At 52.1% G+C, this 23,808-nt stretch overlaps 1 protein-coding gene across 6 annotated transcripts in view; it reads right to left on the bottom strand.

The window, feature by feature from the left end:
• The window catches only part of PDPK1 (3-phosphoinositide dependent protein kinase 1), a 79,792-nt gene that overhangs the window by 18,176 nt on the left and 37,808 nt on the right, over window positions 1-23,808 (bottom strand). For all 6 annotated transcript variants that reach the window (XM_049637319.1, XM_049637322.1, XM_049637320.1 and 3 more), the window contains 8 exons: window positions 21,367-21,409; window positions 20,960-21,097; window positions 17,760-17,904; window positions 16,908-17,005; window positions 6,744-6,819; window positions 3,054-3,122; window positions 2,747-2,843; window positions 1,108-1,281 (listed from right to left, as the gene is read on the bottom strand). In XM_049637319.1, the coding sequence (XP_049493276.1) occupies window positions 1,108-1,281; window positions 2,747-2,843; window positions 3,054-3,122; window positions 6,744-6,819; window positions 16,908-17,005; window positions 17,760-17,904; window positions 20,960-21,097; window positions 21,367-21,409 (840 nt within the window). The remainder of the gene's footprint in view (window positions 1-1,107; window positions 1,282-2,746; window positions 2,844-3,053; window positions 3,123-6,743; window positions 6,820-16,907; window positions 17,006-17,759; window positions 17,905-20,959; window positions 21,098-21,366; window positions 21,410-23,808) is intronic.

Genomic DNA, 23,808 nt, shown 5'->3' with positions numbered 1-23,808 from the left:
GGGTGATGTTTTATTTACAACAGTAAGTAAGAGACAGAAGAAACTCAGTCTCTGAGAGACGATACAAGTAATACTTTTGACTAAGCCCTGGGTGACTTTTAGATAAAATCTAGAATCCGCCAATCAAATAAAGGAGAACTCGGTATGTGGTCACTGGTTAGGATAAGCCACAACAACAGAGGTTACACAATGAGAATGGATGATCGGTGAGAACAGAAACGTGTGAAATCCTATTTAAATACAAGGATCACAGTAAAGGGTGAGGAGGGAGCACAGGAGTGCCGGCGAGCTGGTCACCCAAGGTGCGAGACAGGTGCCCTGTGGCTCACTGCACTCCTCTGCCCACTTCCGTGTTTCGCACCCTCCAGAAGAGAAGCTCAAAGAACAAAGTATACCTAAGACCCCTGCTTCTCCCAGGCACTAAAAGCCAACAGTGACCAATGTCCATCCCGAATGCCATGTCTCCAAAAAGTTCAAAGCAGGAGCATCCTGGGCTTCTCTCGGAAAGTTAAGTATTCCAGAACGTCTGTAGACACCCGATCCTAAAGACACCGGCCAAAAGCTGAAGACAGAAGCCTACCGGGAGACTCAGAACCCCCAAGCCAAGGGGGGACGGTGTGCAGGGTACTGCTCCCACTGCTACCGTCTCCCTGCCCCGACACCGGGCTCCGGTGTGAATCGTCCGGGCAAAAATCAACGACAGGAAGTAAGAAAAGGAGACTGCCCTCACCCTCCGGCAGATGTGCAGGCGGGAGCCTCCTCGGCCCCGGCCCTGGGGAGAAACTCCGACCCCGGCCACAAAGTGTTCAACCACCAACAGGTCAATGCTGGCTTCCCCTCCAGCCGTGCACCCCACAGGCTGGGCTCCCAGGGCCCACGGCACAGACTCCCCGTGCACACAGCACAACTGCACACAGCACAGCACGTGCGATTCCCCTCGGCTGGGCTGTTCCTGACACACACATACTCCCCCGACACCAGACACAGAAGCACACCCCCCCCCCCACACACAGACACACACCACACAGACGCACACAAAGACACGGACACACACGGACACGCACACACCCCCCACACCCGGACACTGCGTGCGTGCCACCGGCTTACGTTCCCGTAGCAGTCCTCGTCATCTTCCGACATGGCCGGCAGGTAAGCGGTGAGCTTCGGAGGCGTCTGATGCTGCAGGTTCTCCCACGAGATGGACTCGAAGAAGGGGTGAGCCTGCAGAGGGCCGTACCCTCCCATTTCCTCACAGCCTAATCGCTTCGTGGCATCTAAAACCTGAAACAGAAGTCAAAACGAGTCAGTGTCCGGAACAAAGACTAATCCTGACCGACAAATTCTTTCTGCACGCTCTTCCCAATTCCCATCTCTGGCCACAGAATGGCCCCACGGCCCGCCCCGCCCCCACCCCACAGAGCGCCGGGGGGAAGGCGGATTCACCCCCTGGGCGGCTTCTCCTCTCTCCAGCCTCTAGCCTTCCCCCCCGCACAGGTGAAAATAAATCAGAACTTAACGAATAACAACAAGTGTTCCTGGGGCGCCTGGGTGGCTCAGTGGGTTAAGCATCGACTTCGGCTCAGGTCATGATCTCACAGTTTGTGGGTTCAAGCCCCGTGTCCGGCTCTGTGCTGACAGCCTGGAGCCTGCTTCGGATTCTGCGTCTCCCTCTCTCTCTCTGCCCCTCCCTTGCTCTGTCTCTATCCCCCAAAAATAAACATTTAAAAAAAAAAAAAAAAGTGTTCTTTTTTTTTTTTTTTAAACGTTCATTTATTTTTGAGACAGAGAGAGACAAAGCACGAACGGGGGAGGGTCAGAGAGAGGGAGACGCAGAATCTGAAACAGGCTCCAGGCTCTGAGCTGTCAGCACAGAGCCCGACGCGGGGCTCGAACTCACGGACCGCGAGATCGTGACCCGAGCCGAAGTCGGCCGCTCAACCGACTGAGCCACCCAGGCGCCCCAACAAGTGTTCTTTAAAATACACAATTAAAAATCCCACAACAAGAGCCAAATGAACACATTGGCTCTCGTAACAAAGACACCCAGAATCCGTCTTGACGGTGAGCTATCAGAGACCAGGAACAGAATGCTGTGTTCTCCCGCCCACGCTTCATCTCCAAGGGCTCCACAGCCGCCACCTCCCAGACCCAGCCTCACGCCCCTGGACCCACAGAGCAACAACACGCCGCCGCGGATGGCACAGGCACAGGAGGGGCAGGCCGAGATGCGCTGACCCTGCTCCCCAAGGCCAAGGAAAGGGAAGGGAAGGTCTAGTGCCCGTGCACACCAGGGCAGGGACCCTGCAGGCTCTAGAACAATCACACATCCTTTTCCCGGGTACATCTGCCTACCTCTGCTATAGTACCTGAGGTGATCTTTAAAAGCTTCAGGTGGCAGATGTTAAAGTTGACATCCACAGATGTCACTAACGTTTGTAGCCACGTGCCGCTGGAATACACCCAGCTGCTCCAGCAACGAGTAATTTAAGTGCCATGCACGTTGACGAGCACGAGCAAAATGATACAATCATCTCCTGTCTTATTAAAGAATCAGCCATTTGCAAATTAAAAAGGGCTTATAGAGATGAGACAGAAGATACAAATCTATCTATAATCATTATCAATCCCAAGACCTCCTTTTGTTAAACACAGGGGCCTGCAGTAAAGCTCCTGTGACCACAAGTGCAGAAGGACTCAGTATGTGGTCATCAGATCATCTTACCAGAAGAAAATTCAAAACATTTACCAAAAGTTTTTCCACAAGGTCTCTTGCCTTAGGGAAGAATTTTTCAGGAAAGTCATACTCCAGCTTAATGATCTTCTGAAATATAAGATATTCATTTCTGTAAAACAAGAAAAACCATCACTTTGCACAGAGTACACAAACCTCCCCTTTCCCGGGACAGCAGTCACCCTCCCTCCCTACAGAGACACTGTGGTCATTGAAGGACCACGCGGAAGTCCCCTCTACCCTGGCCCAGCCCTGGGGGCTGCCCCCTCCCACCTCGCCGTCAGCTGCTACAATGGTTTCGGGGGGCGGTGAGTGGTCTTACCCCGCTCGAAAAGGCGGCAGTCCTGCCACAAGCTGATATATTATACATCCGAGAGCCCAAAGGTCCGAACTTTAAGGGAGGGGGGAAAAACACAGAAGAAGGACATCTGTAAAATTTCAGTGAGAAGCACAGTTCACTTCGGCCCTGTCGGCTCATACCACCCCACTTCGGTCTCTGATCTACTTCTCTCTGTTACGACCAGGTCAGCGTGAGGGTGGGAACCTGCTCGGAACCCTTCTTGGGAGGGGCCTCCCTGGGGACCCGGGCTCAGAGGACCCCACACACAGCAGGCACTACTGGGCCAGGCCACGCAGCCGTCCCCACAGACCCACCACGTCTGGTGGGGGCTACCTACTTTCTCACAGGGCCAACGTGGTCCCGAGGAGGGAGGAGAGGTCATTCCTGACCACAGGAAACACGAACACCGACGGAAAAGCACCTTCTACTAATGCAGGGGGAGGGAAGGTGGCTCGCGCCCCGGTCACCACAGGTTGGTACAACTGGGAATAAACTCGGATTCTCTCATAACTCACTTAGAGTTTACCTCCGGGACACAGACGCAAGCTCACGTGTGCCAAGGAGCCAAATCAGACAAACTACAGGATGTGCACAAAGCAACGTTTAACTGTTTCCCTTCCTGACCTTGCTGTGAAGAGCCCTGCCCCTCCTTTAAAAACACTCTGATTACACACTGAAAAAGAAACCGTTCTGGGGCGCCTGGGTAGCTCAGTCGGTTAAGCATCAGACTTCAGCTCGGGTCACGATCTCACATTTCATGAGTTCGAGCCCCGCGTCAGGTTCTGTGCCGACAGCTCGGAGCCTGGAGCCTGCTTCGGATTCTGTGTCTCCCTCTCTCTCTGCCCTTCCCCAGCTCATGCTCTACCTCTCTCTCAAAATAAGTTAACATAAAGACTTTTTTTTAATAAACAAAAAAATTAAAAAGAAACAGTTCTAAAATTCCCTAAGTCGTTTCCAGAGCCAGGTGGCAGGGACAGACCCCAAAGGAGGTGCGCTCCTTGCCTGTGATGTTGCCGCCCATTTCCCACCCCGTTCACGCTCTCTGCTCAGTGTCTGAGATCTACTTTGCATATTTCCCCTGAAAGTTCTGCATTCTATTCCCAGCTCAACACTTCAGAAGCATCCAGATGCAATATACCGCCCCCCCCCGCCCCCGCACCACCAGCTGCCTCCCCGTCCAGTCGTCCAGTCCTAGACCTACGAGGGCTCATGGGTTGCTGGATACAGCCAGCTTCTGGGGGAGGCCGTAGCCTGGCATTCAGAAGATGGGGCTGTAGAGTGCGGGGGGAGGGCACTTGACAGGGGTTAAAAAGTACAACAAATCAGAAATCTGAGGCACAACATATGGATGGAGTGAAGGACGTTTATAAAATGAATCTATATTCTACCCAGTAACTAGATTTTACACTTGGTTTTCTCTACCGTTTAGGTCAAATGGGGATCCACACAAAACAAACGCAACAGAAAAGCATCGGCCCAGTGGGGGGGGCAGCGGCCAGAGACGAGGTGCAGGGCTGCGGGCCAGCTGTCATCTCCAGGAAGCGGGACACCCAACAGAGCCGGCCCCTGGGCTCCCCTCGCCTCTGTGATTCATCTGAGTGTTCAACACCAGCAGCTATCTTACCATTTAAAGTGGTTTTTGAATAGAATAAAAACTCAAGGGGGAAGGCAGGGTAACATTTCTGGAAAGCAATATGCACCAAGGATCTTAAAATACGAAGTTAGACCAAGTCATTCCACTTCCTGAAATCCACAAAGAGGAACGTGGGGCAGCCCTGGTGCCCCGCGGCAGACAAGGGGCAGGAGCACCCTTCCTCCCGGGACACAGGATGTGCCGCACCTGGCAGACACGCCAGATCGTGCAAATAAATGAAAAGCACCTCTGAGTCCAATAATAGAGGAAGAGCTCAATGAGCTCCGTCAGACGCACATGCCGGAAGCACACGGCTGTTAGACGTCCACGGACGATTTCAGGGATGTGGGGAGGTGCCTGCTCCATGATCTCAAGGAGCAGGGCTCAAACCTGGTCATTTAGCAGGACTCCAGTTGAAGAGAAGTCACACGAACACACAGAAGACAGGCAGAAATAACTAACTGGAAGGACGCGCCAGATCACTATCTGGTGTCCATAAGCAGGATGCAGACTATGAGTGTTCCCGGTCTTTTATTCTCCACGTTTTCTAAGAGTTCTTTACAATACAAAGGTGCCACTTTTAGAATCAGAAAACTATTAACTATTTATGCATAAATACCACACAACTTAGACGTTTAAAAGCATAAAAAGATGCTCAACAACGTCTCCCTCACAGCACTCTCCCCGCGGCCGGGACACCCACCGAAGACAGTTTAAATGGCAGGCAAGCGAATGTGGGCAGACACCGTCCTTCCAGTTTCCACACAGAAGGCGGCCACGGTGTCTTCCTGATCTCTCCCGGTAGAACCCAGAGACCTTCCCCCATTGGCACTGAAGGGCTGCTTCATCCTAAGTGCCCCAAATCGAGGACAAGCTAGTCCTCAGGCAGCAGCGACCTCGGCTTTGAGAACCTGGCCACCAGCATCCACCACCCAGAGGGTTCCTCAGCCTCTGCGCGGGGGACACCAGGGGCCGACTCATTCTTGCTGTGGGGCCATCACCGCACCGCACGATGCTGGGGAGCGTCCACCCACCGGACGCCACTAGCACTGCTTCCCCGCTCCTGCCAAGCTGTGACACGGAACCGTCCAGACACGGTCAAACACGCTCCAGGGGGCAGAACCGCCTCAGCTAAGAGGCTCTGCCCTACATGGGGTAAAAGCTCAGAATGTGCTGACTGAATTAAAACAAAAACAAAGAACCGGGAGACTGCTAAGATGCCCACCGGCAGCATGTGAGCCCTGGGGCTCCGCCCCTCGAGAGTTCTTAACAAGCGGTCACGCTCAGAAACACAGGGCCACCCCCAGAACCACTCACCCCTCTGCCGCCTCTGACAGTGCCATCTTTCTAGCAAAGGGGCCCCTCGTGGCCGTTACGGGACCCTGACGGCGTGGCCGCAGTGAGGATCCAGGGAGAAGCTGCAGCCACACGACCTATCGTCTGGAAGTGCTCTCCAAACTGAGACCCCAGACGCCACTGCCGCCTCAGGCCCACCCAAGATAGCCCCCCAGCTTCTCCCTGCTCCTGACCAACGGCACCCCACCCCCTCTCTCCCACTGCACCTCTGCTCCTTGTGAGCAGAGCCTCACTCGTGCACTTCTGATACTCAAAACTCAAGCCCCTGCCGGGCCCGACCCAGTTCTGAGCACTGGGGAGGGATGGCTCACGCTGGCTGTGCCCCGGCCAGGAAACCGCCTCCCCCACGCGATGCCTTCTGGGCCTCTTCCCACGGTCCGCAGAGTAAGGCCAGCGGCGGCACTAAGGACCCCAAGGCTCAGGGACACAGCTAGGAATGTGGACCTCCCGGCCCCACTCTCCCCCACTGAATAGTTGCTTCTGAAGGAACAAGATCAAATATCAGAGCGTAAAGCAACAATGGTCCCGGGAAGTGTATCGTGTAACAATAAAGCAGCACAGAGGTTGGTTATCAAAGGCCATAAAAGGCACTCTCTTAACTAATTAACTTTATATGAAAAAACATACGTTAATAGCCACTGTAGAGAAAAGAGAATATTCTGGATCAGATGAAAGCGGGTTACCTTTTACAGGCCGATTTCTCTGTGAGCAGCTCTGGAGACACATACTGGGCTGTTCCTACAAACGAGTTGGCCCTGGCTGATGAGAGGAGGGAAAAGGGAGAAAGGTCACGCTGAGACACAAAGCATTTGTCATCGACGCTGCACCCTGGACGTTCATCCATCAGGATGTCGTGGTTCACGTGGGCCTAAGTGGGGATCTGTCCCAGTACTGGCCCCCTGGTCACGTGGAATCAGACTAAACGGTCCCAAGAGCCTACTTGTCCAGGGCCCTCCCCTCGAACCCCCTTGTTGGACTCTCCGTCCAAGGCCGGCTCAAAGGTCACTTGCTCTGTGACAGCAGCCCTGGCCACCAGGGCAGCCCCTCCAGACCACCGTGGCGCACGTTCTCTGGGCACCTCTCACTGACCCGGCGGTGTCAGCTGGCAGCGTCTCGAAGAGAGAGGGCTTGTCCGTTTGGTCCACGAATGGTGCCTCAAACAGACCCAGGCACACGGCAGGCACAGATGGGACACACGTACACGTGGGAAAGGACTGGTCCCCTGAAGGTGGAATAAGACCTGGGAGTCCCGGCCAGGGAAGCTTCTCGATACCCCACTGCTGCCAGCACCGCCTCTAGGACTGTGCAACACAAGGATCACCAGGTTCGCCCACAGACTCAGAGGCTCAGTGGCAGCAGGAGCCTCTAGACCCGCTCACCACCAAACAGGAGGTCCCAATACCTGTGTCACCCCAGTGGCTCCCAAGGACCTCGGGGGCTCATCAGCAGCTGAGCAGCCCTGACCAAGCAGCGCCGAGGGCGCAAGTCTGCCCGCGCCACCACATTGCTCCGGAGGCACCCCCACGGGGTGTCCTCTGACATCGGAGACCGTGCGGCCACTCGGCCTTTCCCCGTGACCAACGGACACAGGACCGGGATTCCTGCACGAGAGGTGCCCACCGTCTGAGAGCAAAACGCTTCCCTCAGGAGCGCATGCAATGCTGCAACCCTTCCAACGGTTCCCTGGAGATGCCCCACCTCACCTGCCGTCGCCTGCTTTGCCACCACCTCCCACACTGGCCCCACATCAACGGCACTCTGTACCCAGCACTGGACGGCTGCTGGCAAGGCCGTGGTGCTGCTCGGACAGGCCCAGGGAGGAGACCACCTTTCCCTGCAGCACGTTCCAGCACGGCCCCGTCTCCTAGCCCGGCACCCCAGAGCAGACAAGAGACAGAACACCACAGTCGAACATCATTTTGTTCTGGACAAATAAGCTGTGTGACCTAGCCTGACCCCTCTGCAGATCAAGCAGTTCTTTTTCTCAGTATCTTCAGTGATCCACACCAGAAAGTATTTGTCCCTAAGGACACATCTCCCTGAACCAACCTGAGAGGTAAAACCTCACACCAACACACCTACCACCAAATGGTCTCTAGTCTGCCAGGCCCCTTCTGAAACCAGGTGACACACAGAGCGGTGACCACCCCGTGCAGGGTCCTGCTGGGTGGGCTTACTGATGAGGGCCCCAAGTGCTCTACTCGGGGTTGTCACATGGGGACATGTGGGCCCCCAAGGGATGTCTGGCAATGTCTGGAGACATTTCTGGCAGACACCACAGGGGAGAGGGAAGTCGGGGGCTACTGTCACCTAATGGCCAGATGCCAGGGGTGCAGCTAAGCACCCACAGAGCACCAAAAAGCAGGAATCCTCCAGCCCCCAAAGAGCCCAGATCTTGAGTGCCCTCTGTACAGCCTCACTGGGACCGCACCCTCCTATCCTCCAAAAACACAGACCAAGATAGAGCAGGAGCAGCCAGCTAGGTTCTGGAACATTCTAGAGCAGGGGGAGCTGGGGAAGGAAGATCAGCTGAAAGTGCCTTCGTCTTTCTTTCTCAAAATCGCCTACTCTGCTCTATGTTCGGTCCAGGGGAAGCAACCTTCTTCTTCTGCACTGACCACGAGGCTCTGTACTGGGCACCTCAGCCTGGTCCTGACACAGAAGTGATTGGGGGTTACAACTACCTGGGACAAAACACAACAGACCTATGTTTGGCGTGTCTACAAAATTCTTGACGGTATATGGCTATAAGCAACACAATACCCGAATTAAAATGCAAAAAGAAACCAGGGCCCCTGGCCACACCAATGCAGCATATGGTCATCTGGACTGAGAGGCTCATTGGTCATGGTGGCCATCATATCCTGCTCACCATCCCTGGGGCTGCCTCAGAGCTGGAGGCGCTTGCCATGGGGGACTTCCTGACTGTTGGTCCAAAGGCCTCCAAGGGCAGACACCCAGGAGGAAGACAGACAAAGCCAATGTGCTGGCTCTTCCCCATTTATCCTCATATATGGCCCCCTCCTCCCGAGTACTGAAGCCCTAGAGCCAGCAGGAGCCCCAGAGGGAGGAGAGGAGAGTGTGAGAGCCTACCTGAAGCTGGTCCTCCTGCCTCACCCTTATCCCACCAAAGTGGTTCCCCTGGGCCCTGGACCCCCTCACCTGCCCCACCTCCACCCGGGGGGCAGAGGGGCTCACGGTCCCATCGAGGAGACCCAGCCCTGTTGCTTCCTCGGCCCTGCTCTCTGTAACTGGTCCCCTCATTAAGTTGTTTTCCTGTAGAGACGCTGCAGCCACATCTGCATCCTGCCAGGACCCCAAGAGATACTGCCAAGAACAGTGAGGTGATTCACATGAGGAAAAAAAAGAAACTGAGAACCAAAACCAAATGAATCCATTCAATGGTGCAATGAATCAAAGAAACGCAAACGAACACACAAAAGCCTATCAGATCAGCAGAGGCACAAAAGGAAATACACAGTGTTGGCAAGGATTTGAGGAGACACACACTCACCGTGCTACCGGTGGCGATACGGAATGGTGTAATTTTCAGGGGAGCAATTTTCCAATAAGCATCAAAATCCAGAGAGCACAGGCTTGCGCTCTGACCCGGCAGTTCCACTCCTGGCACCCGAGCCTCAGGACGGATCCGGCAGTGACAGGAGGACCACACGCAACGCAATGGCCCTGGGAACCCTGCCTGGTACTTCACTGCCTCTCGTGTGCTCCCATCCTGCATAGGAGTCATGTGCGGCTTCTGTCATTTGTCTTTTGTTAATGCTGCTATTGAAAAGTTCTGGAAATGTATTTTTGTATGGAAAGATGTCTGCTATGCATAATTAACTAAATTAAATCCAGCTATCAAAACAGTACATAGTGGGGCACCTGCGTGGCTCAGTCGTTTAAGCGTCCATCCCGCTCTTGATTTTGGCTCAGGTCATGACCTTAACAGTTTGTGAGTTCCAGCCCCGAACGTTTAGAGACGTTTGTGCCTCTAAATAGGTACATGATGCCCAAAATAAAGTCTAAAAGGGTCTACACCATCCCCACCCCCGCCCATGGCTAGGCTTCAAACAGTGACTCATGATGTAATTAGGACTGTGTTGCTGTTTTACAGTCTCTGGGCCTGGGTCTGCTGGTCTCCCGTGACACCTGCTGCTCCCTATTACCAGGAGCCTGTGCCCATCTTCTTGAAGGCGGGACTCCAAGTCCCTGGGGAGGTGTGAAATCACCCCCTTGGAAAGGAGCTCTCCTCTAGTCCCGAGATGAAGGAGGCCTCTGGCATACGGAAAAGAACAGGACTGCCCTCAGAAAAACGTTTGAAAGGCATACAATAAAATAGGACTATAAATGACCAAAGTGTCAAAATACTGGGGTAGTGAAAGCGTGCCACAATGATGCCAGGCTCTCTGTATCAGCGCGGTAGGTCATGAGGCCCATCAGGTCTAACAACGCAGGAACTCGGAAGCAGCGAGGAACACACACAACAGAGCAAGACTCTGTGACAATCTGTTGCCCACCTTCGTAATTAAAGGAAACATTCAATTTCACTGAAAGGTTGGTGAAAATCAGCCACTTTCTCCTCCCCAGCTTCACGAGAGCCGACTTCCGTGTGTGACACGAGGGTAAGAGCCCCCAAGAGAGCATGAGAAGCGCAGAGAGAATCTGGTTACCTCCCCCAGAGGCTCAGAGATTAACCGAAGGCCAAACTGCTCCACCTATTGGAAAACCAGGCCCAGAAACCCACCGTTAGTCAGAATGCTGCCTATTCCACACCACTAACCCACTAAAAGTGGGCCACAGGGTCAGGGTAAAGAAGAGGTCTTGAGCTGTGCTGCTGTCTCCACCCTGAAAGTGATTCAAGCAAAGTGACCAGCATCCCAGGCCGTGAAACACTCTGGCCACCACCTCGGACTCGGAAGTGCCTGTGAGGAAGGACAAGCCCCCGTGAGTGCTCCTGAGGTCAGAGGACACCCACCCTCTCTGCAAAGCTGAGAGTGCAGAACTGCAGTGTCTTACTCATAAGCCCCCAAGTGAAGCAAGCAGACACACTCCCCAAAAGAGGCTTCCCTCTTGGACAAAAGATGAGCAAACTGAATACAGCAACACATCAACAGGAGTACGCACCACGACCGAGTGCCATTTATCCCAGGAAAGCAAGGGTGGATCAACATACAAAATTCACTCAGGGGCGCCTGGGGGGCTCAGTCAGTTGACCGTCTGACCTCGGCTCAGGTCATGATCTCGCAGTTCACAATTTCGAGCCCTGCATCGGGCTCTGTGCTGACAGCTCAGAGCCTGGAGCCTGTTTCAGATTCTGTGTCTACCTCTCTCTCTGTCTTCTCCCACTCACACTCTGTCTCTGTCTCTCTCTCAAAAATAAATAAAAACACTAAAAAAAAAAAACAACAAAAAAAACCCAATATAGTACATATCATTAGAATAAAGAACAAAATCCACATGATATCTCAGTAGATTCAGAAAAAACATCTAATAAAAATCCAACATTCCTTCATGACAAAAATACATCACAAAGTAAGAAGAGAAAGGAACCTCCTGAACCTGGTCAAGGCGTCTATCATCAGCCTGGATGGTCAAAGACTGAAGCTTCTCCCGGAAGATCAGGAACAAGACAAGGATGGTCAATTCCATTCGACATCGTCCTGGAAGTTCTGCCAGGCCCGCCAGGCAACAAGAGATAAAAGGCATCCGGAGTGGAAAGGAAAAAGTAAAAAGTATCTCGAATCACAGACGGCCTGATCTATGTAGAAAGTTCTGAGAATTCACTACAAAACAGTTACAACTAACAGATCCAGCCAGGCTGCAGGACACAAGGTGAGAGCACAAAAGCAAATGTATTTCTACACGCTTGCAACGAACAATGTGAAAGTAAAATTCGGAAAACAATTTCACTTACGATAGACTCCAAAATAAAATACTTGGGAATAAATTTACTAAAAAAAGGCGGAAAGCTTGTACACCAAAAACTAAGACAGACTTTGGAAAGAAATTACAAGACCTAAATGGAAAGACACCCCCCACGCCGACCCCACCCTGACCCCAGCCGGCGTCCACTCAGCAGGACGTGTCCTACTCCATCGATGCTAGTGTGGACCAGAACTCCACTCCTCTTTAAGACGAATCCTGTTTACCCGTGTGCACGCCGGGCACCTGAGTTGTCTCCACTGTCTGGCTATCGTAAATAAAGCTGCTAGGAGCACTCCTGTACAGCGCTTCTGTGGACACGTCTCCACAGCGCTCAGATACATCTGCGAGAAGAACTGCTCACTTACAAGGGACGACGCTTAACGTTCTGACGAACTGCCAGCCTTTTTTCAAAGTGACCGTACCACTGGACATTCCCACCTGCGCAGCACAGGGTTTCCATTCCTCCACACCCCTGCTAACGCCTGATATCATCGTCTGTCCTATTTCTTTTTTTTTTAATGCTTACCCTTGAGAGAGCGCCCCAGCATGTGTGTGCATGAGCGAGGGGGGTGGAGGGGGGAAGGGATCCAAAGCGGGCTCTACGCTGACAGAAAGGAGCCTGAAGGGCGATGGGCTCACTCGAACTCACAAACCGGACCAAAGTGACCAAACTGAACCGTGAGGTGAGATCGTGACCTGAGCCACCCAGGTGCCTCATTGTCTCTCCTTTTGATCACAGCCATCCTAGAAGATGTGAAGTGGTATTCAGTGTGGTTTTCATTTGCATTTCCCTAATGACACTTAGCACCTTTTCATGTGTTTATTGGCCATTTGCTTTGTCTTCTTTGGAGAAATGTCTATTCAGACCCTTTGCCTGCTTCTACATTTTTAATGTATTTTCTTTTTCTCTTTTAAAGTTTATTTACTTATTTTGAGAGGAGAGTGCAGGGGAGGGGCAGAGAGAGAATCCCAAGCAGGCTCCACTCTGTCAGCGTGGGGCCCAACACGGGGGTCAAACTCCTGAAACCATGAGACTACAACCTGAGCTGAAACCAAGAGTCGGACGCTCAAACAACTGAGCCACCCAGGGGCCCCAATTTCATTTTACTTCTTGTCTTATGAGTTCTTCAGGCACTCTGGGCTAAGTCCCTTACCACATACATGTTTTTTGGTTTTTTTATTTTTTATTTTTTTTTAATGTTTGTTTATTTTTGAGACAGAGAGAGACAGAGCATGAACGGGGGAGGGGCAGAGAGAGAGGGAGACACAGAATCGGAAGCAGGCTCCAGGCTCTGAGCCATCAGCCCAGAGCCCGACGCGGGGCTCAAACTCACAGACCGCGAGATCGTGACCTGAGCTGAAGTCGGACGCTTAACCGACTGAGCCACCCGGGCGCCCCACCACATACATGTTTTGAAAATGTTTTTTCCTGCTTCGCTTTCTGAATGGCATCATGGCACAAGTTTCCCAACTGGATTCAGTCTATGTTCCTTGTGCTGCCCGTGCTCCGGATACCGTATCTAAGAAAGCGCTCCCTGCCTAACTCATGGTCATGGAGATTTACGCTATGCCTCCTCTCAGAGTCTCAGCTTCTATATTCTACATTCAAGTTCACTTCAGAGCTAACTTTTGTGTATTATGGTGTGAGGTAGGGGTAAATCATGTTTTGGGGGGTGCTTGGGTGGCTCAGTCGGTGAAGCGTCCGACTTCGTCTTAGGTCACGATCTCACACTTCGTGGGTTCAAGCCCCACACTGGGCTCTATCCTGACAGCTCAGAGCCCGGAGCCTGCTTCAGATTCTGTGTCTCCTTCTCTCTCTGCCCCTCCCTTGTGCTTGTGCTCGCTTGTGCTGCACTCGCTCTCTCAAAAATAAACATTTAAAAAATTTAAGTAAAACAAAACAAATCAAAAACTCCATGTATCATAGCTATGACTAAACAAATACCAATGTTGAGAAGACCAGAGTAAACCATTTCTTGATGTTAAGAGTTATATATGCCGGTATAAGTATAGGGACTTGACTTTCCCCTCTATCATGTGAACTCTTCTTTTGTGGTGGGTGGGGCTGTCCTGCCCACACTACAGTGGGGGAGAGGCAGAAATGCTGGGGCAGGTTCTAGAGTCCACAGCACACCAGGTGGGGGGGATTTGATGCCGCTCTGAGGGTCTGGATGATGGCCCTCCACAGAAGGTACTGCTGGAGTGAGTGACAGAAGTGACTTCGGCTCTGTAGCCTCCCCCTCCAACCTGTCTCTGGTCATCTCCCACTGCACACCTGCCAGACCTCCCCTCCTGTTTGGCGAGTGGAACCTCCATACCTGGCCGCATACCAGAAAGGCCTACACAGCTCACGACATGAGTTTCTAGACACAAACCCCAAGTCCAAACCTCTATGGCATCCCAAACTCCCCAAGTCTCTACCAAAGACAGCAAAAGCCAGTGACACAGCCACACACAAGGGGCTTGCTCTGCATGATTAAGTTGCCTCTGCCCAGACATGTCTGTGGGAGCTTGGTTAGAAGTCACAAGTCCTCTGTGCCATAAAGTCCTCATCAATCCCACATACCCTCAACAGCTGCCCTGCTGTTTCCTATCCTGCTCCTTACAGTCACAAGGCTACTAGGATGCCACAGGAAGCAATAAGGGAGAGACAGAGGGACAACCCACTAGGACAGAGGTCTGTGAAGAGACAACCTGCCTCTTCTAGGAGGGTAGAACGTGCTCACAGGACAGTTAAGGAACCTGGGCCGTGTCTCCACCAACGCACGCTCTCTGGAAGCCTAAGATGTTTTATGGAAATCATCTCTGCACAAAGGTTTAAAAAAAAAAGCTAATGCAAGAATAAATTCTAAGAGCCTGAACTACTTGAAACAGAAAGCGAGAGCAAGTCACTAAAACCAATCATTCACATAGTTACACGTTTTCCCTTCCTCTAGAAGGGTGGGAAAAAGCCAACTCATCTATACATATAAGAAACTGTCCCTGGTTTACAACGTAAGGACGTCTACACTTCTACTCCCAGAAAGAAGAAATGCAGGCTTATTTCTCCAATGCATTTAAATTCATCCCATTTTTAAAAATGGCTATAAGGTACCAGGACTAGCTTGTGCCAAATATCAGGTTGTGAGGCAAATGGACACAGAGGAAAAACAGCACAGACCCCGAGGTGGCTGGCTCCCAAGGCTGACAGGGGGAGCCCCATGGCGGACGGTGACTTGTCTCATGGGAAGTGACACATGACGGGACAAGGACGTTTGGGGCCATGGCAGTTCCTGCTTGGCTCGTGTGTCATGGGCCACGCCTACGGTCATGGGTTATACCACGTCCACAAAACACGACCGCCGGCCGACACAATGTTCCTGTGCAACAGCAATGAGTCAGGTGGATCAAGGTTTTGGGGCATCTCACAAGCGCCCAGAGAACCTCTCCAAGGTGGGAAGGAGGGACAGGGAGCTGCAAAAAGAAGCTGAGTGGCACCAGGACTAAAATTTGTCAAGAAACAAGAGTATCTTCCTTGATTACAAGTTCTGTTTCAGCCCCAAAAGGGTGGCGCTTTAAGATTCTCGAAGAAGGTCCCAAATCCGAGAGGCAGTCTTGGCGATTCAATGAGAGTCTGCGCAAACATCAAGGCACTGACAGGATCTTCCCAACAGTGAGTTTGAAAACCTGGGGCTGCAAAAACACCAGGAAAGGAAACAGAAGGCACCCTGTGGGACAGAACCTACCCAGGCCCAGGCAGGCGCAGTCAGGAGGAGGGGACCCCAGACATCAGCCCAGCAGCTGCCCTACGTGTGGTCGCCAAGCAGGCCTCAGTCCGACCTGAGACGGAGCAGACCTGCCTGGCTGAGCTGCAGGGCTCCTAGGAAGCCGAGCTGCTCGCGCTGGGGCCTGGAGCTCACAGCTCCCCTCCTCCACAGGAGGGCCGCTGCAGCAAAGCGGAGGTTTCCATCTGAATCTCCCTTCCGCCAATGACCCCAGCAGTCGCACCTGCTCTGGCCGCTCCCCAGCCCGTCCATCACGGCCCTCTCACGGGTCCCCACAGGGCCTGGCAGAGCTGAGCACACTGCCCTAGCCTCCCGGGCCAGGGTGGCTCTGTCAGTTACACTTGTCCTGACTCAAGGTTCATTTTCAAGGTCCCTGATTAATTTCAAGGTCCCCACTGGCTAGCTAAGACACTCAAGGCCCACTGTACTGTCAGCAACTCGTCTTCAGGTGATGGAGTGGTCACAATACGTAACCCGGCACCGGGAATCACCCTGAACAAACAGTGACCGGGATGGCTTGCAACTGTAAATGTGCACTTGACTAGCAGCTTCAAAATCAGCCCCTACTCGTTCTTTGAGTTCGTAGAACCTCACCATCATCGGGGTGCCTGGGCCACCACTGGCAGCTACACAGAGGAGATGGGAAGACAGGCAGATGGCGGGCACTGGGACGGAGACCGTGCTCTCACAGTTACAAGCCACAGTGCCACGGGAAGAGCCGGGAGCTGATCCCACCGACTCCACACCCCTGCTCAGAAGACCAGGAACAAAGCACCCTGGCATCTTCTAGGACTCGGAGTGGTGAGCCCCAGTGGACACCTGCAGGTGCTCACAAAGACCTGGGACGACAACATGCAGAGTGGCTGGCAACCCAGCACCCCCTACTCAAGGCCAGGCAGACCAACCGCAGGCCTAGAAACCTAGTCGCCTCCCCCCACAGTCCAGACCAGACAAAACCGCCCAGACCTCCAGCGAGAGCCACCACGTGAGGCAGGGCCTTCCCATGTGAAAGCTTCAGCAACTATCTTACAACAGCACAGGTGTTACAAACATGTCACTAACAATGAAGACAGTACAACACAACACATTTCTAAGAAGTTGTTTTCGATCTCAAGCACTGAGCCAGGACCTGCTGGAAACAGAGCACTCACACACCTTGTTTACTCTCCGGGGATAAGACTTTCGCGGTTCCAAAATCTGTGATCTGGATGTGCATGTCTTCATTTAACAAAATGTTTTCCGGTTTCAGGTCCCTGTGAAAGCAGATTTTTTACACTTGAGGTGAAATATTTAAACAGTTATGCTATTACACACTTTACAATTTTTCACTGAAAACAAAATGGACTGATTAACGCTTATAACCTTTATGGACCGACAACCAAGAATGCGAGTCTTTTTAAAAAGTTCACAATGAACAAATATTAACTGCACTTAATGAGTACCTTCAAATTACATCACTTCAAAAGTACATCTATCATTTTCAATAAACTTTTTATTAAAGTGTAACCCATCATTTTTAGCCCATAAAAGGAAGATCTTTGAAACCTACTGTGGTCATCATTTCACAATATATTTTAGTCAACCATCCTGTTGTACACCTTTGATTTACACAGTGACGAATGTTGTTCGTTATTTCTCAATGAAACCAGAAAAAAGAGTTAAAATGATAAATCCTGTTATATGTCTTTTACCACAATAGAAAAACGATCAGTAACCACAACAAAAAGAGCTCGTATGAACGCTTTTAATTTGACAATGTCAGAAAGTCATGGAAAATAAGATCAGAAATAAGTACGCACAAAAGCTATCAGGCAGGAAATAAAAGCACCCGGTCAGGATGGCTGGGAAGGCCACCCACCCACCCAGCAAAGACATCTGACCAACATCACCTGGGAAGTCTCATCAACTTCTTAAATCTCACAAGGAGGCCTCCCACCACTCCAGAAAATAAAGCAGAGCTGACCCTGGGGCCTGGGGAACAAAGCCCACAGGCCCCTGGCATGGTACCTGTGAATGATGCCCTTGCCATGCAAGTACTCCAGAGCCGACACCATCTCGGCCGTGTAAAACCGGGTGCACGTCTCATCGAATGAGCCAATTTTGCGAATGTATTTAAGTAGTTCTCCATTTTTGGCATAACTAAGACCAAAGTCTAAATATCACGTAGTTAAGGAAGAGTGCAAAAGTCATTCTTTTAAACTAACCTTATAGCCCAATAGGAATTTCTTAAGTTTCATTTATTTACTTGGGGACGGGGGAGGGGCAGAGAGAGAGAGACAGAATCCCAAGCAGGCTCCACATTCAGCGTGGAGCCTGACTCAGGGCTCGATCTCATGACTGCGAGATTGCAACCTGAGCCGAAATCAAGAGTCAGATGCTTTACCAACCAAACCACCCAGGCGCCCTAGAATATTTTTCATTAATGAAAACTGAAGGTACCTGTGTCTTAAGACAGCTGTCCCTCTTCAAGTCGGACCATGGCATGATCATACACACAGCTGCTGGGTGTGACAGGAATCCCTCGCCCCAGCTCCACGAACAGGCCCCAGCATGGGTTTCTCCCCAAGAACACAAAGACACCCATCCCTCATTCCGACTGCCACTTCTGGACCCCACCATCTCCACAAAACACCCACGGGCTCAGTGAAGGGAAGCCACCAGAGACGGCAGACAGAGCCCGTGGCACAAATGCCTCTTTGCAGCCAGGGGAAAGGGCCCTCTGTCATAACAGAGCCTCCAAACCTGCATCACGACAGGCACACACTTACTGGGCACCCGCTGCTTTCCACGGTGTGCTAAGAGTCAACTCATGTAACGGTTTCTCAAATGCAAGCTCCTTTCCACATATAAAGCAATGTGTTTCATAAAGAAATGCCACTTTCAGAGTGCTGGGGACAGGGGTGACACCCCTAAACGAACCAACAGAAAGCCCTCTCCCCACCGCAGCAGCCCTTTGGTACTAGACCAGGTCACTGCTCCCCTGAAGACGGAACCACTGGGAAGAGCCCAGTGTGCATGTGTGTCCTGCCTGGACAGCCTCACCTCTCTCTCTTGAAACCCCCACCTCACCCCCAGAACAACCTGCACAGGAGCCAAACCACAGGTCGGGCCCGAGCCCCAGGTACTGGACCAGTCGGCAGCATCTGGTCTGGCTGCCAAGCACCCCTACCCCAGAAACCCTGGGGCCCCGGGGGGTCCGCCTCTCCGCTCACTGGCAACACCCCACGTGCCACTCTCTGTGTGGGGGTGACTTGGGCTCAGGCCTCGGAACTCTCCCCTGCTGAGCACGCTGTGGGGGGCCGACCAGCCCGCCGACACCCCTCCCACCCCCCTCCGACCCTCAGTTTGTGAGCTGCCCTGACTCTTCGCGGAGCTCTGCCGGCAGCCGCCCAGCAGCAGCCGGCACCTACGGATGCGTCGAAGGCCAACGCCACGCACACTCCCAGCCTAGCCTCTCCCTCAGACTCTTCCGGCTCACCTACAGCAACCCTGCGCACCCCGACTCTGAGGCCTCACGCCCGGAAGCCACCCTGACCGCACTGCCCCTCGCCCGGCTCACCTGCAAAAACCTTCACAGTGCAGCGCCGGCCACGGTCACGGCAAACGGCTGCTCTGCTCTAGCCTCTCCAGGCTCCCCGCAAACTTGGAAGAAAATCTGTGATTCTTGCCAGGCCTCTGAGGGAGGAGGAGCTGCCCCTGCCCAGCCTTTTCACCCCACCTGCACAGACACGCTCCTGCCCTTGCTCCGCCCAGGACTCGGGCCAAAGTCCATGGGTCCCCTCAGACCAGCAGGCTACAAAAGCAGCACCTTCCGGCGCCCTCTCACCGGGCCCTTACTACCTTTGTTCCCTCAACACATACCACATGGGCGCCCATCATCAGCGTGTGCTAACTCCTGCGCAGAATGCAAGCTCCGGGAGCGCTTCCCTTCTTGACCGGCATAACCCCATCACCTGGCACTCAACAAGAACTTCTCAACAAAAGGACAAGTTCAGCTGACAGTTGAAGGAGCCAGAAAATGGTGTCGAAGGGAGACAGGGATAGAGCAAAGCTTCAACCCAGAAGAGTCTGTGTAGAAAGAAGAAAGGGGAAAGCCCGGGGCAGGGGGTGTGTGTGGGGGGGAACGGAACAGCCAAGCCCTCACATGGACCAGCTTTAGCGCCAGGCAGCTGAGGAGACCGGAGGGCAGGAGGGAAAGAGCTAATGTCAAGACTGAGGTTTAAGCCCGAACAAGTCCTGAAGCAACTACATTTGACAGCCTCCTTCTCAGTGGAACAGAAGCCAAGAGCATCTGCTGGGACTGAGGACAAGAGTCACTGGGACACATAGGGGCCGAGGAAGTTCTGGTTGGGAAAAACTACAGGAAAAGTCCATGGAGTGAGAAGAAACTGGCCAGCCAGACCCCATGATGGGCAGACCCTGGGACAAGCTAGACAACACAGTCGTGCCCCCCCCCCCTACCATGGTGCCCTACCTCCCTGCTCCCTAAGCAGAGGTAAAAGAAGGGGGAAAGAAAAACACTGCCCCAGGGGTTAGAGAAGTCAGGGAGCAGGAAAGGCCCTGAGAGGAAACAATCAGCAGGGTGTGACAGCCCTGCCTGAGAGCCAGAGGCACTGGGGGATCAGAGCCATCCACAGGCCACAGCAGACTGGGGAGGGTCCATGGGGAGGGGGAGAGGAGAAGGCCTGGGGAGGGGAAAGAGTTTGGGTCCCTGCGGTTACTCCCTGGACTTCGCACTTGGGGGTTAAGCCTGGTAAAGACGTGCATTCCAAACAAACCCCACAGCCCTGGGCCAAAGAGAGCAGTGAGGGGCCCTGGATGTCCGAGATCCTTCTTCCTCTCTCTCACTTCCCTGCCTTGAGAAGAGACTTGACGGAATTCCAAGGAATAAGGGAATGCCTTTGAATAAATATCTAGCAACCACAGGGTTAAAACAGTAACAATCCTTTCGATACAAAGCTTATCAACAAAAAAACCTCAAAAAAGTTTGTGCTGATCTCCCTTGAAGTACATTCCACTTCAGTGAACGTCAGCGATCCCAGGGGCTCCCACAGCAAAGTGATGTGAATTCATTTGTACTTAGAATATGCCACCCTTGCTTGTCCTGTCCAGGGAGGGACGACTTGTGAAAATACACACTGGGGTCATGACTCCAAAATAGCACGGGGTCACTGGTGCAATTTCAGGTGCGACTGTTCAAAGGATACACAGCTTTTCATCATCCTGAAATGTGAAGTAAAGTTTAACAAAGAACGGGTGATCCAGGCGTGACATCACGTCTCTCTCTCTGGTTACATACGGGACCTTGTTCTCTTTGATAATGTGACGTTTCTCTAGAATTTTAACTTAAAGTAAGAGAGAAGCAAGTTATTACAATTGATAGTGGTGAAAACAAAACAAAACACCACACTAAAAACAAAACTCATAAAGGTAACTGGAACAAATTGAAGTTTTTCACAGAACATACCCACCGGCTCCGTGGTCTCTAAGACCACAAGTGCCTGACCCTGAAATGAGCACAGAACCTCCAGGCACTGGGCAGCCAGGTGGCCATGTGCCTGCAGGCACCCCGCCCTGCATCCCAGATGCGCGGCCCACTGGACTTAGTACTTACTAGCGTATTCCCTTGAGGTTGCCAGTTCTCGGGCCAGGACAACCTGGTTTCGGAAGAAAAGGGGAAAGAGGAGAGAAAAATCACTCAATGAACCAGGGCAGTGAGTCTCACAAGTCACCCTGCAGCCGACAGAATGGGCTAACATGCCCCCACCATGAAATTACATTGAAATATTTGAAATTACATTAAAACATATCTGGTCCTGTGCTAACAAATACAATGGATGTTAACAACAAGGTGAATATGTTCTAATAAACAGCAAACGCATATATCAATCATCTGCTTTCAGAAGGTTCTGGATCAGCTGCTAAGTTCCCCTAGTGCCATGAAGTACACATTCAGGAACATCTTAGACTAATGTAACCCTCACAAATAGTAGAAAGCAGCAGCAAATAATACCTCTAGAAGTGAGTCCTGGGAATTCCCTTAAAAAATAATTTTAAGAGGGGCACCTGCATAGCTCAGTCAGTTAAGCATCCGACTGTGGCTAAGGTCAGGATCTCGTGGTTCATGAGTTCAAGCCCTGCGTTGGGCTCTGTGCTGACAGTTCAGAGCCTGGAGCCTGCTTCGGATTCTGTGTCTCCCTCTCTCTCTCTGCCCCTCCCCCATTCGCACTCTCTCTCTGTCACTCAAAAATGAATGTAAAAAAAAGTTTTTTAAACAATTTAAAGAATATATTCTCAGTATATGTTCGTTGTTCATTCTGCCCCGAATTTGGGCTTTTTCAAGTAACTGTTATCATACATTTCTCTTGATGCCCCTCTCAGGTACTGTAAACACTATCCTACCATCAAGGGCACAGGAAGCTAAACCACGAGTGGCCCACAGGGAGCGTCTCCTGGAAGGGTACAGTCACACCCCAGGCTGGGTTCTCTCAGTAGCACACCTAAGTCTTGTACTCAACCACCACTTCAGGGCAGAGAACCAAGAGGGCACAGCGTAACGTGGAAAAGATAGTTCTACACAAGCAGCCTCTGAGCACAACCTGGGCACCAACTCCCACAGGCCCAGCGAGGACTGTCTGCTGGGAAGCTGAGGCAGCCTCCACCCACCCCGGCCAGCTGAGGCAGGTGCCCCTAAGAGGCCTGCATAGAGACATGGCCCGAGGCCCAGAGAGCAGAGGGAAACCTGCCCAAATCCTGGGAGAAACTCAGGAGGCCGTGGGCCGGGATCGTCCTACAGTATTCTCCGGCAGACGCACCAGAAGTGATGCTGGGAGAGCACTGCGTGAAACGCCCTGCAGTTATTAAGGAGAACAGGGTTAGATTGTACGTGCTCAAGTGCAAAGATCTCAAAGATCTTTCTGGAGGAATGTACCTGTGTGGACTGTTCTCAGGCACTGGGGGTTGGGGAGGGGCTGGGGAAAGACCCCTCTCCTTATGTTATGTGTTCATGAAATGTTAAATCTCTTCACAGGAGCATGTCCTAGCTACCTAGTAGAAAAGAGCAAGAAGAAACTATTAGTACTAACACTTAATGGGACCCTTTCTGAAGGAGCTATTTATGAAATCCTTCTGTTGTGTGAATTCAACATTTCACATGCAGGCCTCCTTATGGGCACAAGGCAGGAAGTATCCCTCTTCCAGAGAACAAGGCATGACGCATGCCCCCACGGCCCTCCGGGCTGACAGCAGGGCTAATCTGGACGTCAAGATCATCCCCAGGGGGCCAGGCAGCAGCAGGCCAGGCCTCTCTACTCTCCAGGGCCAGGCTCGGCCAAGAGCAGATCTTGCCCAGCCTGGGAACTGCCCCTTGTCCTCCACCCTCCCCTGGAAATCTAATTTTAAGAGGTCTCTATTTCAGGAGTGATGAGGAATACCTGAGGGTAGCACATATAATTTGAGAGCCAGGCTACAGGACTCCCAACAGTGCCAGGAAGGAGCCTCCAGCTCATGGTGCTCTTCTCTGGCACCTCCCTGGCACAGGGGTTCAAAAGGCACAGGGGTGACAAGAAGTACAGCTGGGGCTCTTCAACAGCAGGAGTGCGTCACCCAGAATGGACGGTGCCCACTTTTACCCACCATGGAAACCCATGGACCAAGGGGAATTTCACAAGTAAGGCTTCATTTATTAGTCAAGATAAATGTCCATGAAGTAAAACTGAGAAAAGGAGAGAATGCTTCTTCTTTTACTGGACTATTTTAAGTAACCATGCAGAACACCCAAGGTTCTTTTCAAAATAGTTTCTTCTTTCTGAGAGGATCTGTGAGTACCAGAACTACTGGCAACTATGCTCAGAGTTAAAGATTTTTATCATGAGGGCACAATTCTTTCATAATTTAAACAGAAACTGCCAATAAAAAAATCTAAATTAAAAACATAAGGAGAAGGGTGCCTGGGTGGCTCAGTCGGTTGAGCATCCACTCTTTTCAGCTCAGGTCATGAGCTCACGTTTCATGATACTGAACACAGAGTCTGCTTGGAAAATTCTCTCTCTCTCTC

The sequence above is a fragment of the Panthera uncia genome, chromosome E1, assembly GCF_023721935.1.
Source record: "Panthera uncia isolate 11264 chromosome E1, Puncia_PCG_1.0, whole genome shotgun sequence".
In the NCBI taxonomy this organism is placed as follows: Eukaryota; Metazoa; Chordata; class Mammalia; order Carnivora; family Felidae; genus Panthera; species Panthera uncia.
The sequence above is the reverse complement of the archived record's forward strand: the minus strand, read 5'-3'. Positions and strand labels throughout refer to the sequence as shown.